The sequence below is a fragment of the Hemibagrus wyckioides genome, linkage group LG15, assembly GCF_019097595.1.
Source record: "Hemibagrus wyckioides isolate EC202008001 linkage group LG15, SWU_Hwy_1.0, whole genome shotgun sequence".
Lineage (NCBI taxonomy): Eukaryota > Metazoa > Chordata > Actinopteri > Siluriformes > Bagridae > Hemibagrus > Hemibagrus wyckioides.
The window spans coordinates 14,123,099-14,140,006 of NC_080724.1; the positions used below are offsets into that span (position 1 = coordinate 14,123,099).

The 16,908-nt window shown below is 36.6% G+C and overlaps 1 protein-coding gene across 1 annotated transcript; it reads left to right on the forward strand.

Annotated features, from left to right (window-relative positions):
• Nucleotides 1-2,069: 2,069 nt before the first annotated feature.
• slc2a1a (solute carrier family 2 member 1a) lies at nucleotides 2,070-15,716 on the forward strand. Its single transcript, XM_058410923.1, has 10 exons — nucleotides 2,070-2,343; nucleotides 6,822-6,917; nucleotides 9,229-9,389; nucleotides 9,497-9,737; nucleotides 9,903-10,065; nucleotides 10,176-10,363; nucleotides 10,671-10,775; nucleotides 10,954-11,055; nucleotides 12,818-13,021; nucleotides 13,118-15,716. Exons 1-10 carry the CDS (start codon nucleotides 2,326-2,328, stop codon nucleotides 13,316-13,318), a joined length of 1,479 nt encoding a protein of 492 aa, XP_058266906.1. The 5' UTR covers nucleotides 2,070-2,325; the 3' UTR covers nucleotides 13,319-15,716.
• The last annotated feature ends 1,192 nt before the right edge of the window (nucleotides 15,717-16,908 follow it).

A 16,908-nucleotide genomic window follows, 5' to 3' on the forward strand; every position in this document is an offset into this window, starting at 1 on the left:
TCTATCTATCTATCTTCTATATATATATATATATATATATATATATGTATATATACTATTTATGTATGTATCAATAGATAGATAGATAGATAGATAGATAGATAGATAGATAGATAGATAGATAGATAGATGTGTGTGTGTGTGTGTGTGTGTGTATGTTATCCATATTATCCATAAATGAGAAAGAACCAAGAAAGCATTATGAAAACAGAAGTGGCCGAAAGCACAGTACTTTTTGATTCTGAATGAGTGTAAATATTTTTTTTAGAAAAGTGAGTTAACGATCATAGTAAATCAGAGTCTAATTCTTTTTTAGGAACCAATGGTTCTTTGAATCACTGGACAATACCATCCCCTGAACACCCACCCAGTCTTTGATTTATAAGGATCTGTTTTTGTTTACAATGATTTTCAAAGAAAACCGATTTAATCATGCGGAACCAAAAGAGTGTTCCTCTCACTTTTGTTTGGATACATACGCATTTCCTGTACCATACAAAAGAACAAAATCTTCTTTATTTATGTTCAGAGTTTCACCGGATTCACCCCTGCTGCAGTGAACAAAGGTTGAGGATGTTGAATTACGATACTGTGACATTTTCACAGTTCACTCTCTTTAAAATATTAGAAACTTTAAATATAGTTTAAAGCATACTTAAGGCTTCAAAATGAAGAATACATAGAGGATTTGTCCTTTTTAATTCGAACCTTTAGATTCTTTTTAAAATGTTTTAGGCAATACATACATACACAAATATAGACTGTGCACTGGAGTTAGAGTTGGTATTAACAGGCCATGTTGTTAACTAGGCTATTCGCATAATAGAAATCAATCAAACTGATCATTGCAGCTAGCTTTTTATTGACTGCTCTTATTTTATAGCTCACATGCTCCACAGTTGTGTTCAGATTGAATGACATCTTTCACACATCCCTTCAGCAGTGTGTCTTAGATGTTTAATTTGAGTCTATGAGAAGATGTGCATTTTATTTTAGATTTACCTAATTTCTAACACATTGCAAATCAGGTGATGGGGATGTGGTGGCTTAGTGGTTAAGGTGTTGGACTACTGATCAAAAGGTCAGTTCAAATCCCAGGTCAACCAAGCTGCCACTGCTGGGCCCCTGAGCAAGGCCCTTAACCCTCAATTGCTCAGTTGTAAGTCACTCTGGATAATGGCGTCTGCCAAATACCACAATAGAGTGTAGTGTCAATAGAATAGAATAGAGTGTAGGTGGAATGATTGTGATAAGGCAGGAGGGACATATTTAACAGTTTCAACTGCCTATATAACCGCTAAAAAAGTTCCATATTCCATGTGGCTGTATTAGTCTGATTGAGAAATCCGATTAATCTGAGAAGTGTGAGTGTTGTCTTTTTGGAGATTAATAAAGAAAACGGTTTCCTTACAAGGCCAATGATATGCTCATGCATCATAACAATGATGATAGCAATGTAGGGAGTCATGATCGATATTTTATAGACAAATAACATATTTTTTATGGACGATGTGTTTTAGCTACTGGCCCATTTTGTCTTAACATAGTAGAATTTTAAAAAAATCCTAATTTCATCTTAGAGACAGGTGTTTGTAGAGAGACAGGTGTTTGTAGAGAGACAGGTGTTTGTGGAGAGACAGGTGTTTGTAGAGAGACAGGTGTTTGTGGAGAGACAGGTGTTTGGTTTGTTATTTCCTGGCACTTGATATATGTATGATGATAAAAATCATTCAAATGAAATCTTTGCAACGTGATACGAATAACAGCTGAATCCAGTCTTAACAAAATCATAGTTATTTTTTAGATAGACTTCTTTGGCAAAATGGGGCTTAGTTTACCCTATACAAAGTTGTGAGTTAAGCCAATTATACTCTAAATAGTCTATATCTCACTTCTTTATATAGTTAAATAATGTTCATTAATAAGCGGCAAATGTGTCTCATGAAAGTGAGTAGAGAGTAAGAACGGCCAATCCCTCCTGCTGTCTCTCCTATCCATCCAATCACAGCTTCGGTCGTTATGACGTCTTATAGCCGGATCTGCTGTGCTTACAGTAATAAAGCACTGAAAACATACCTGAAGTTTCATCCAGGAGCAAGTGAGGAAGAGAGGAAGACACGTTTCAGGATGGCGTCGGGGGGAAAAAATTAATGAACGAATATTGATTATTATTATTATTTTTTTATCGTGCTTATTTACAGATTTAGCTCCGTGGTGATTTATTCTAAAGAAGAAATATATAGGAGTTGTTTTTTCTTGTTTAATTTTATATATAAGATAAAGAAAAAGGAATCCTCCGTATTGTTTCCTGATCAACTTCTCACGATGGACTCGAACAGAAAGGTAGGTCCAGAGGAAAGTAGTGTTCCGGTCAGTGTCAGTGATGTGACCAGTCAGGAACTGCGCTTACATCCTCACGCGCATCACCGAGTGTCCATTAATGTCCGTCTATTTATATACGTATATGGTTTTAAATAAAAATATGACTTTCACAGTTATATATGAACGATTAGTATTCTGACTCAATCGGGAAAAATATCAAAAGTCAAGAAACAAATTATTATTATAACGTATTATTTCTTGACCTTTTAGATTTGCATGCATATCTCTTTTATAGACATTTATTTTTTTTCCTATAAAAGGCATGGCACTTTTTGGTTTTAATGTAAATCTGCAATACATTCATAAAAGTCGTCTAATTAAAAATTAATATAGTTATATCATAGTCATCATAGTTATATTTTAACACGCTTAATATTTTGTTTTATTTTGTAACCTAATATCCCCCCCCCATTCATATTCCTCTAATAAACCACTACACTTTGTTTATTTTTGAACTTAGTATCTTATATGACATTAAGCACTACTGCATCTCTTATCTGATATCAGTGACAGATCCTTTGGTGTTTGTGACATGCATGTTCATGACGTGTATGTTTGTCACAAATATTGTTTAACTTTGTAATAATTAAGAAGATAAGCTTCCTATAAAATCTGCAACGATAGCCTGGGCTATAACTAAGTAGAACATTAGGATTAAGGATTGTGAAATATGAGATAATGCGCTGGTTATGTGATAACACGCTCCATATTCATCTAATGGACTAATTAAAGCTTGATTAGCCTCACAGCTAGTATCCTATGTAAGCCAAACAAACTGTATATAACATTTTTTTCATTTTCATTGTCTCTACCACTTAGCCGATCTATACTCGGGTCACAGGGAGCCATTAAATGAAATTAAATAGCCATCCTGAGCCATCTCAGGAGTCATTGGGCATCAAGGCAGGATACACCCTGGATGGAGTTGTATATAACATATTCTTTCAATATGTTCATTTTCTGGTATCAGTAGTGACAGTGTCTTTCGTGGTTGTTTATAATGCGTGCCAAAATTTCTACCACACATCTCCAGGCCAAAATCACACTTTGCTAAATTTCAAATAGTATAATAGCAATGTCAGTACAGTAGTGCTCTTCTACAATGACCTTGACTGTACAAGCATGAGAATCCTTTTATAATCTCAGAATGTTCAAGACTTTGTTTTTTTCCCCAAAGATTTGTGTGCTTCCCAGAGAGCTCACATGGAACGTTTGAGCTCACTGTGTCCTTAAGAATAACTCAAGTGGTGTGTGCTGGTCTAGATTGTTTGGGGGAGAGGTAAAGCAATGGCAGATTTCAAGGCTGTGTATGTCCGTCTTAGAGAGACCAAAGGGCCTTGGATGTGATACATTTAGTGTGCCTGTGTGTGCGTGTGTGTGTGTGTGTGTGTGTGTGCGTTTGACCCCTCACCCCTCCTCATTATAAACTCTTTTATGAAGTGTATAAGTCACAGTATGCCCTGATGTTGATTTAGTAAGAATAAAAGTTCAGTGATTATGAAAAAAAACATAGTGTGACTCCAGGTGTTAATTTAAATAAAGCAGAAGCACATCTAAAAACTTCTGACATACAGATGCACTTCTACATTTACACATTTTGGCATTTCTGACACCATGGTTCATTAACAGTTGACAACCATGGGAAAAAATAGCCTTAGGTTCGTCCTTAAGATGCCTGTCCAGAGGAAGGTGTGTGTGTGTGTGTGTTTGTTTAAATAAGCAGCTGGTTTAAGTGGACAGAAACAAGATTACAGTGCTATTAAAAGGCTGCTGCTTAGCTCTGGAGGATACCACTGCTGTAGGATTTCTGTAACAGAGTGTATGCTTGCCTGTGGTCCAGTCCACGTGTGTTGCTCCTACTAATAAATGACATAATCAATCAAGGTTTATTAATTTGCAGAATGATTGAAACTAAAATAGCTAAAATGTCTCATTTCAATGGTTACAAAAAGGATAACACAATATAGTTTGTTTAACGGTAAATATGATTGCCGTAGTTTAATGAATGATGTGTTCATAATGTATTATAAATGTATTTAAAATCAAGAGTTTGCTGTAACTTTCTTACTTGTGAAGAAATCACATAGCGCAAGATTATGTAATCTGGATTAAATCAAATTCATTTGTATTTACGGTGAAGGTTACAGACTGCAGATCTTTTATCAGAACCTGTTATTGTAACGTAGTGGAATGAATATGACTAGTGAAAAAAACTATGACTAGTTTTGAGCAATAGCAAGGTATTCTGTATGCTTTATGTATGTAAAAAAAAGAATCACACTGATGTTGCACGAGAATGACACGCATAAATAAAAGTCAGTTTACATTCGCACATCGGACATAGATGATCAGCAAGCACCTGGTATTAGTTGTAATAATAATTACATCGCTAATAAGTTAGAACTAATTTTCTGTAAACTCTGAAGAAATTGCTTGGGCAACAATAGAGCATCTTTGCGTATATTTTCGATATTTTGCATGTATTTACTAAGCCTTACATTGTCCTGAGGACTGGTGACACGGATAATGAGGGATTTCTAATCTTGATAACCCAACAAGTTAAATTTAGACCAGAGTGTCATGTGGTGCAACCAAGTTGTCAGTGCTGTCAGTCACATCTGCGCTGAATGCAATTTACTTGCCTTGAGTGTGTTAAACCCTCATCATCAAAACATTGCATCAGGAGCAGTGCTGTATGCATTATGTAAAGGCTTAGCATTGTGGGTGCAGGCCAACGGGAGAATAATTAGTGATCGCTTCAGCTGCTGCGTACGTGCATGTTTGAGTTTAGCTGTTCCCGGATCCCAATAATAAGATTACACTTAGAGAGCCACAGGTTCGCCTCATTAACAGAGAAAGCCTTATTGATGAACATTACGCAATCTCGTTTGAAAGCAAGACTGACCCGAGTGCCCTGTATTAGTGTCTGTAAGCATGACATCTTTGTGTTTAGTCATGCGTTTTCAAGCTGTTTAACTCCTACTGAACAGAGCTCATGTTTCGCTTCAGAAATGTTTTGTTTTATTACTTAGTTACATTAGCAATTGCATTTTTAAATGGGTCACTATGCATTGGATCTGTTAACGCTGTGACAATTTATTTTCTTTTACTTTGCAGAAACATAGAAATGTGTCATAGTTCAAATATCTTAATGCTTATAAACAAACTGTAAGAAAACACCTTAAAATATTGAATATTACATTAAAATAAGAAAAGGAAAATTATTGAAAACAGTTTGGAACCTCACTTGGTCATTACTGCAAATGGAAAGCTGATTTGCCTAGGAATGTAATAATAATTTAAGTTATTATATAAAAACTGCCTTTCTAAACACTCACATATACAGTACAGTATGTTATATGTCATATGTAATATTCTCACACATTTGTATTAAAGCATCATTAGCTACACATATCAGATATTCAATTCAATTCAATTCATTTTTATTTGTATAACGCTTTTAACAAAGAGCATTGTCTCAAAGCAGCTTTACATGAGAAACGACATAAGAAAACAAACATATAAACAGAAAACAGACAGACAGTCCTAGATGTTATCGCAAGTGAGCAAGCCTGAGGTGACTGAGGCGACTGTGGCAAGGAAAAACTCCCTTAGATGGTATGAGGAAGAAACCTTGAGAGGAACCAGACTCAAAAGGGAACCCATCCTCATTTGGGTGACAATTGTGTGATGCAGATACAGCATGTGTATAGTGTTATGTAAATCAATATTATGAATACGATATTATATAATCGTATTGTGTACCTCTCATAAAGACGTTAATGTGTGTAGTATAACATACTATAACTAGGATGTTATAACCATAATGGGTGGTTAAGTCGATGGGCTGATTTGAGGTTAGTCGAGAATTAGTCATCATTGCTGATTGGTTAGTATTATAATATATTAAAAAAAAAAAACCTGATGTTCAGAACCTCTTAGCTAGTTATGGCCATAGCTGTGTGTTGCCTTTTTTAACTACAATATTATTACAAATAAGACATTTTCCAAAATAAAAAAAATAAAAAAAATTCTATGCAAAACAGCACAATTGTGGGGGGACACACATTGTACAAGATCATATTTTATATAATAGGAAATGCCTATTAATCACAGCATTGTTTTAAATTGACCCGACTACTCTGTCTCAATTTAATTGTGTCTAGCATTAATTGTAAGGCTCCCTGAAAAAGTCTATATGTAAACACACTTTTTTTCTCTTCATTGTTTTAGCTTGTGCTAATACATGGATTATGCCTCATTGTTTACCATGGAAATTCAGCTCAGAGATTAACTACACTCAGTCCAGTGCTTTGCTAGGAACGAACATGCTGAAATAAGTTCTGGCTCCTGTTGCAAAACTGTTGAATGGTTGAAATGCTTAATAGGGTCATGTGATTTGTACTAAAAGACACCTTTCTTCTATTTTCTCTGTGCAGCACGTGACGGGGCAGCTCATGGTGGCTGTCGGGACAGCAGTAATCGGCTCCTTACAGTTCGGCTATAACACAGGAGTCATTAACGCACCACAGGCGGTAAGCACAGCCTTTTTATCACAACTGTCTGTATAAAAAAAGCCCCCTGAGTGGGGCAAAATACAAGTGTTTACCCTATGGCAGGTGAGGACGAGTTTGAATCCCAGTGTCAAACGAGAAAAATTGCCTGTGATCTCTGGTGTGAGGGATAGCATACGCTTTCTTCTCTCTCACTCTTTTTCTCTTCCCTGTCACTCACAGCAACACTAGACAATCGTGAGCATCTTTTGGTTAATTTGTACAGAAGAGTGTAGCTAGCACTTTACTCTTAGTGAGTTACTGTGACAGCATGAGGAGCATTTCAGAAATATGCAGTTGGCTGGCTTGTCTCAGATGAAGCATGTTATCCTTTATCCTTCCCAGCTAGTAGAAGTCATATGATAGGAAAGATCTTACCAAGGGATTAGCAGTTTACCAAATTGGGGAGAACATTTGGGGAAATAACAAAATCGGATAGCATGCAATCTTAATCTTAAGTGTGAATAACTTATCTGTTTTTTTGTTTTTTTTAAAAAAAGGTATGCATAAAAGTTCAAGCTTGAAATTGCTTATTTCAACCATTTATAAGTAGAACGAATACAAAGTTCTTTACCATTCCATGATGAAAATGGTGACCTCCTTTCAGGAGACCTTCCAGGAATGAAACCCTTTGTACCCTCTGGTGTAGGCTGATTTTTAATTTCCTGTTAAAAATAATGTTATAATGACTGGCTTTAGCTAAGAATGCTATTGCAAAAAGTTGACCTGTCTGTAATATTTAATAATAAAAAATTCTCTCAGATGGCAGCCTACTGTCCAGATAATGATGTAGAAACTCAGCACTTACAAATTCACAATATATTTGTAAATATAATTATTATAACTTTGGGGCTTTGTTTAATTATTGTGTTCCTATACAAAATATACAGATCAACATAGCATGTACTTTAAATCCGGTGCCAGAACACCCGGTGCCTTTCTTCTTATTCAGGGCCACTGATGCAATGTTATCGGTTCAGATGCTTTGAATCAAACTCCTTCTGTGATCTGTGAACTTCACTCAGAGGTGGGGTGAAATATTGTCCGATTTCGCTGAATAAATTTCGTGTAAATGAAGATGAAAGAAAATGTCCAATTAAATCTTTAAATTTAACATTTACCTCTTAATACAAGTACAAGTGTGAGTCCATAGAAGCCCTGATTCTGTTCAGTAGAGCCATAAACCCTTTCTAATCTCTCATAGTTGAAGAGTTGAATACACTGAGCTCTGGACTGGCTCTTGACCTTCTCAGAAAATCCCTTTGAGTTGTCATGTCTTTTAACACTGCAAAAAAAAAAAAAAAAAGTAGTCCCCATGTTGGGTTATTGTGGAGTCTGACTCCCTCTGCTGACTCAAAGATACGAGTGCGCTTCCAAAACTAGCCCACTGTTTAATATGTAATCTAATTCAAAAACCTGGAATTTGACATAATATTAAAACACAGAATTATTGCCTTATTTCTACTTATGTAATTACATACATTTTACTTGTAATCCATTAAATTGCATAATCATAGCCCTCATATACAGCTTTAAACCTCCCTGTTAATTGGTTATAAACCGTTTATGCAATTAATTTAATTCCAGTATTACAGTTTCACTGAAAAATAATGGACTTGGAAACACTGGTCTCTGCTATAGAGTTTAGTTCTAATCGTAATGTACTGATTTTTGAGGCACTGGAAAAGTGAAGCTAGGTTTGCACACACACACACACACACGCACACACGCACACATACTTTAGTATGAACACTTACTTAGTAAGTGCCCCTGCTTATTCATGGAATGATCTATTCAGACAATCATGTGGCACAGCACAATGCAGATAAACTGGAAACATGAACATTGAAACATGAAAACAGATTTTTTATCTTCAGTTGGCCAGGTTTGGTGAGCCTGTAGCCCCAGATTTCTGTTTTTGGCTGACAGGAGTGGAACCAGATGAGGTCTTCTGCTGTTCATTTTGAGGTACATTCTGAGGTGTTATTATGCTCAACATGGATTTAAAGAGTGACCATAACCAGTAACTCTTCCAGGCATCTCAAACTCACAATTTCTCCATTCTGATGTACGATGTGAACTGATACTCTTGATAACCTGTGTCTGCATGATTTGAAGCATTGCATCGCAGCCACATGATTGTCTGATCGGATAGTTGCATAAATGTGCAGGTGAACAGGCATTCCTAATAAAGTGTCCAGTGAGGTCTAATTATTTTCATGTAATAGTTTTTAGTCGCTCCCTTTTTTAGATATATTGTTCATTGATTATTTATCAATTTTCTGCATTTCAGATCATCGAGGGCTTCTACAATGAGACATGGAATGAACGGTATAACGAACCCATCCCTCCAAACTCCCTCACTACCCTTTGGGCCATTTCTGTTGCCATCTTTTCTGTAGGAGGTATCTTCAGCTCTTTCTCCGTAGGACTGTTTGTCAATCGTCTGGGCAGGTGGGATTTCAGAACCACATGTGAGACCTGCTAAAGTAGATCTGTGCAGTTCATTGGTACATCACTGGTACTGGTTCAGTACTCATCTCTCCTCTATCTCTCTATAGGAGGAATTCGATGCTTGTGGCTAATATCCTGGCATTTATAGCAGCTGCTTTAATGGGCTTCTCTAAGCTGGCTGCATCTTGGGAGATGCTGATCATTGGCCGGCTTGTTGTGGGTCTTTACTCCGGTCTGTCCACAGGCTTTGTGCCCATGTATGTAGGTGAAATTGCTCCGACAGCTTTGCGAGGAGCACTGGGCACTCTGCATCAGTTGGGTATTGTTGTAGGCATCCTGATGGCACAGGTAATGTGAACGATTTTCCATTAAACCACTCATTGGCACTGTATATTCAAAAAATTATCCGTAGTAATTGACTGTATGCTACTCTGTACATCCAATTGCATCTTGTTAAGTATTTCTGATTACTCAATATCCAGTTTCTTTTATTGCTTCTGTCATTTCCTGTAGATCTTTGGCATTGAGTCGATTATGGGAAACGCATCTATGTGGCCTTTCTTGCTGGGCTTCACCTTCATCCCGGCCGTGATTCAGTGTGCCCTGTTGCCTTTCTGTCCTGAAAGCCCTCGCTTCCTGCTTATCAACCAGAACGAAGAGAACAAAGCCAAGACTGGTGACCTCTCATTAAGCTTCTACAGACAATCAATCAAACACAATAATCATTCATGTAATACAATATAAATCTAGCTGATTACAAATGTACAAATAAAAATGTTCTGGTAGTTCTGAAGAAGCTTCGTGGCACTGAGGATATTGGCGATGACATCCAGGAGATGAAGGAGGAGAGCAGGCAGATGATGAGGGAGAAAAAAGTGACCATCATGGAATTGTTCCGGTCTCCACTTTACCGCCAACCACTTCTGGTCGCCGTCATGCTGCAGCTGTCACAGCAGTTCTCTGGGATCAACGCTGTGAGTTTATTCTGTTCAATCTAAAGCAAAATCTGATCTGAATTTTTATTCCTCCAATGAAAGTTCAATATTTTGTTGTGGCGAGTTATACAAGACAAAACATGCAAAAAATACACACAGATGTTTCACATACATTTGGTACAATATATAGAATATTAACCGCTTTTACTATTATCATTCTTTAATTATTAATTATTATCAATTAATTATTTCTGTGAAGGAAAATGCTGGAAGAAACAGGCTGATATTCCACAGATTTTTACTTAACTCAGATGAATATAACCCTGTTGATTTTACTATGTTATAGGTATTTTACTACTCTACTAGCATTTTCAAGAAAGCAGGAGTGTCCCAGCCGGTCTATGCAACCATTGGTGCAGGAGTTGTGAACACTGTATTCACCGTAGTGTCTGTAAGTTTCATTTTCTTTAATACAGGAGGACCTAGCTGAGGTTCTAAGTTTCATATAGACGTTTGAGTTATTTCAATGTCACTGGTTGGAATGTGCTATAGTAGTTTGATGAGGAGTCATATAAAGGTGCATATGCCTTATCATATGTCTCATCGGATGCAACGTCACACTTCTGCAGCTGTTCGTGGTGGAGCGAGCAGGACGGAGATCTTTGCACCTCATTGGCCTGCTGGGAATGGCTGTGTCTGCTGTTTGCATGACCATTGCCATGGCACTGACTGTGAGTGCATACTTGACTCTTTTTGTTCCTTTCCCCTACTTTTAACTCCTTTATCACTGTGGTAAAAACTAATCTCTGGAGAAATTGTTTCAAATTTGTGAAGGCTGTTGAGGTTAATCCCTACACACCAATGCTCAATGTATATTTAATCTCTATTTTAAATATGTTAAATTATGTACTATATCGACATAGATTAATAGCTGTTTATACCACAGTGCTGACTTCTCTATACTGTTTCTGTTAGAAAATGAATTTCCTATAACAGCAGCTCTGACAGTAGTGCCAGCTTCCAGTCTCATAAATCATAGGTTTATACACTGCTTGGCCAAAAAAAAAGTCACACACTTGAATTTTTGCTTTGTTTATGTCATGCATTTGCTATAGCATCGTTCCGACAAGCTTGTGCAATGTCACGACATTTGTTTTCGTCCAGAGTTGAATTAATTTCAAGATCTTGTATTGATGATGGGAGAGTCGGATCACTGCGTAAAGTCTTCTCCAGAACATCCCAAAGATTTTCAGTGTGGTTAAGGTCTGGTGGCCAACCCATGTGTGATGTCTCATGCTCCATGAACCACTTGACATTTTGACCTCCTGGTGTGGTCATCTTGGAATATGCCCATGCCATCAGGGAAGAAAAAATTCCTTTGATGGAAAAACCTGGTCATTCATTATATTCAGGTAGCATTTTTTTGGGCACTGAAACGTTGCTGAAGCTACACCTGGCCAACTGAAACAACCCCAGATCGTATTACTGCACCCACAGGCATGTACAGTAGGCACAAGGCATGATGGGTACATCACATCATCCACCTCTCTTCTTACCCTAATGAAACAGGGTAAATCTGGACTCATCAGAACACACGAGCATTTTCAATTGCTCTGGAGTCCAATCTTTGTGCTCTCTAACAAACTGAAAAAGTTTTTTATCAATTAGCCTCACTGATACATGGTTTTCTTGAGGCTACACAGCTGTTTAGTTCCAATCCATCTTTTCACATTGTGTGTGTGGAAATGCTCTTACTTTCAATATTAAACATTCACCACTATCCTTCTAGGTTTTTGTCCTCAGTTTTAGTAGTTTCAGCAATTTTCTTTGTTGTTTTCTTTGCTTGATGCAGGCCAATAATTTGACTCTTCTGAAAAAGAGTAACATCTTTTCTATAACCACACAATATGTCTTCCGGCATGTTTGTTTGAGAAATGAGAAGCCACTGACTGTGTCAGTTAGGATTAAATACCTTGTTGCGTACTGAAACATATCTAGCACTGAAGTATTTATCCATTGGAAGGGTTTTTCATATTTGTGTAACCCCTCGGGTCCTACTTGCAACCGCTCCAAGCAGGCCTCGAACCCGGGTCTCCAGCATGGGAGACGGGTGCCATAAGAAAGGAGGCTAAAGACTGCAGCGTCTGGTGTCAGTTGCTAGTTCGCCTCTTGAGATCAGTGGACTGAGGTTTATCTGCACAGCACCGACCGTTGGCCTCCGTTACATTTGCATACTTAAATCCAGGTGTGACCAGGTGTTTTTTGGTCAGTCAGTGTCTTAATGTGCTCAATCTAATCTATTATTGTTTCCATAGTAACAGCTTATATAGTAAAACAGATAAAAACAACATGAAAGTTAAACATTTAATTTTTGATATGGTTAAGATTTCTTAAAGGAGAGATTCATTTAACATTTATTAAAGGAATCTCCAGTCTCCTTGCACAGTTGGCTGACTTTTACTGCCTTGCTCATTTTTATCTGTTACTTCCTAGGAACAAGTCCCAGCCCTTTCATACGTCAGCATCGTCGCCATTTTTGTTTTCGTGGCCTTTTTCGAGATCGGACCTGGTCCGATTCCATGGTTCATCGTGGCTGAACTTTTTAGTCAAGGCCCCCGACCTGCTGCTATCGCTGTGGCCGGTTTCTCCAACTGGACGGCCAATTTTATAGTAGGAATGTGCTTCCAGTATGTGGAGGTATGAAGAAGTAAACAGAAGTATTCATGTGCTGTGTTTTTGTGCTTGTATTTTATTGGAAGTGTCACTAATCATTTCTTTTGTTCTCTTGTTCAGCAACTGACTGGCCCGTATGTCTTCATCATCTTCACTGTCTTGCTGCTCATCTTCTTCATCTTCACCTACTTCAAGGTGCCTGAGACTAAGGGCCGGACGTTTGACGAGATCGCAGCAGGGTTCCGGCAGAATGCAGGCTCCGGTGCAGAGAAGTATGGCCCACATGATCACAACATGCTGGGTGCAGATTCACAGCTTTGAGCACTGTATTTTCCTCCCACACTGCCTCAGTGGCTCTCTATAAACCTTTGATAACATACTGTAGAGTGTGCTGCAACACCCACTTTCAGATAGATGTGTTTGTCTATCAACAAGATAGGAAGCCTGTGGCTGACTCCTGTTTATGTTCTCTCTATATTTCTTAGAACAATGAGAGTAGCTACTCTGTCAGCCATTTGTGATTCTTTTAGTTTTTCCAACAATTGCACTGTGCGATCACTGACCACTTGCATTGCCTGCTGACACAGATGTACACTCTGAATACACTACTGCATCACACTATTGTTTATTTATACCATTCCAGCTGTCTGAATGTTTCTTGAGTTTTAAAATTCATTTTAAGGGCAGGAATATACAAGGTTACAACCAGTCTGATTTGACAAAATATATACAAATAAACTAATCTGGGCTAAGATTGTGCCTATTAAGAAGTCAGTTCTAGCAGTTCCATTGTCATAGCACTGTGCAAAAGCTTCAGAATCTGAATATCACTGATGGGATATCAGTGAAATTCATTCATTCTTCTGTTCATCCCGAGTAAGCACTTTATCATGGTCAGGGTCGGGCTGGATCCGAAGACTATCACAGGAACACTGGGTCTAATGTTGAGAATACATCTTGGACAGGACTTCTGTCTATCACAATGTATCATACACACATTCACACACTCATTCACAGTTAGGGGTAATTTAGCATAGCCAGTACACCTACTGGGAGAGATGGGAGAAAATTCTGATTTCTAGCCATTTTTTACTAATATCACTAATCTGAGTTTGTATTCTATTGGCAGATATATTTCCTTGTTTCAAGAAGTAATTGTATGAAATAAGCTAAATTTCTAGAAGTGGACTTAATAATAACAACAACAATAATAATAACATTTCATATATTGTGTGTATAAATGGGTAAATACATACATAAATACATGCAAATATATTTAATATATCTCAGCTATTAAGACATTTCCACCAAACCAAATAATTTCACTGGTTTATTGTACAGGATGTTTATGTGGATATAATTCAAACACGTTTCAGTTTTGTCCAAGGAATTCCATGCGTCCTAACATGTTGGCAATTTTATCCCGATCCCTGGAACATCTGTGATATTTCATATTACATGGGTTTAAATTTATAACACAAAGTATTGTCATTTTAATGATTTTCCTGACAATAGCCTCAGGTGCAGTACCGAATAAATCATACCATCGGCATCGGCCAGGTAATCGTAAACATCTCCAATAAAGTGAACTTTTGGATTTGATCCATGAGAATAACTAGTTGTGTTGGAGAACAATACTACCACATTCAAGTTAAAACACGATGTACACTGAAGCCTGATTTATTCATGAGGAGGCTGTTCAAAAACATCTATACCAAAAAAAAAAGTTATTAGTTTTATTTTAAGCCCACTTCACTCCTCTTTTATCATGCATTGAATAAAGTGCAAGCTATTTTTCCTCTGCTGCAATTTTTTCGCAAGCATGCTGCTTTAACCACTGAGCTTCACTGAGTCAGTGAATTTGTATTACCTTAAGTTCAATCAAGCAGAAAGATTGATGACTTCGACACAGCTTAATGAATTTATATGGTCACATTATGTGACATAATACTTGAAAGCATTCTGTTCTTTTGGTAAATCTTATGACAAGGTTAAACAATGAGTTCTAAATGATACAAAACTACACATATGCCACTGTGAAGCTGAAGTCACTCTCTCTTTGTTTTGCTTCGTTTTTTACTCATTTGGACCAGGCACTTTTTGCCCCATGTCTATTTCATTTCATTGTAGTTTGACTTGATTGTTTTGTTTATGGTATATTTCTTTTTTTTTCCTGCCAGATTTGTATATTCAGATGAATAACCCCACGTCACTGATGTAAAGGTTCCACACATTTAATACACATCATATATTTCTATATACAGTATATATTTTATTAGAAATGTGCATTTATTGCATGGGATATCATTGTTTATTTATTGCACATTAGTACATCACTGTATGTAATATCTACAGATGTTTAAGCACAACCTCGTGGTTGATGGTATGTGTTTTCGTATTTCAAATAAATATTTCATATTTATTTTTGGATATTTTATGTGCTTTGACTATTGCCCTACCACAGTGTTAGAATATACTGCACAAAACATCGAATATTCAGTACCGCTAAAACAGAGTACTTAAATAAATTAGTATTAACGATAAAAAAAAAAAAAGCACACTACATATTGTACATGTACAGAATACTGAAGGATTTAGGAGTGAAGTTTAACAATGTGCCTATTTACAGAATACATACCACTCTTATTATAGCTCTTCATTTTTGTAAATTATGCTTTGAAAATTGGAATTAAAATTAATAAAATGCAATTTAATAAAACATTGTTGTGTCTATCTTATTCTCTGTTCCCCAAAATTCGAGCTAGTTTTTGGGTTGCTATGTTCAGCATTTAATTTCTTTGTCACACTCCTTTATAGCATTTCATAAGTATTTCTGTTGTTACCTAGCCTATTTTTAAAGGAAAGTTTGGAGAAAACAAATGGCTATTTTTATTCAAACCCTACTACTTTCTGAGTCGTGTTTGTTCATAAGCATCTAAAATATGAAGGTGATATCTTCAGCCATTAAAATTCTGTGTAAGTTTATGCTAAAAGTTTATGCTAAAGAAAACCTCACACTGAATGCCAACAGTGTCCTGACTCATTTTATATCAGACTTGTGGCAATAAAATAACTCATATGTTTATACCGATATCTGCCAACAATATGGAACAGTGTACTGGTAAAAAAGGCTAGTGTTTGCTTCTGGTAGCTTAGTGGTTCAGGCTACAGTATTTCTGGGTCCTTGAGCAAGGCCTTTAACCCTCAATTGCTCAGATGTATGAAATTAGGTGAGTTTAAGTTGCTCTGGATAAGGGCATCTGCCAGATGTTGTAAATGTAATGTAAAATGCAACATAATGGATTAATTAACACTGAAATTCAGGTATACTGGGACATTTGGGAAATTGAAATAGTTATTTATACACATATTTATGATTCATATGTAGGACATGTAGTACAAAATATGCAAAGTTAGTTCAATGTTTATAACTGACGCAAAGTGTTATTGCTGTACTGCTGAAATGAAATACAGAATGATATGTAGGCCAACAACTTAATATAAGTATATTACACATTAGTAAAAAAATGTAAACGTGTAGAGGAGTGTAAAAAGGACTGAACCCATGTAAATATTTAAAATGTTTTAATATATAGATAATATAAATATTTTTATTTTTATATTTTAGATAGTCAACACCTTGAAGATTGAATGTTTGATTTATTATTATTATTATTATTATTATTATTAAAGACAAGGAAGCCTGGAATGTGGAAACTCAAATACAGTCTCAAAATATCACAAATCACAGCACTGTGGAGTCTGAATTAAATGGGGGAGGGATTTCACTAAAAAAAAGTTTTACTCATATAACTCACGTATATTATTATTCGAGACAGGTAATGTTTGAACTAAGAACTTCTTCAAGAAAGGCAGTCATGTTTTTCATCATAAGGGGGCAGTATTACTCT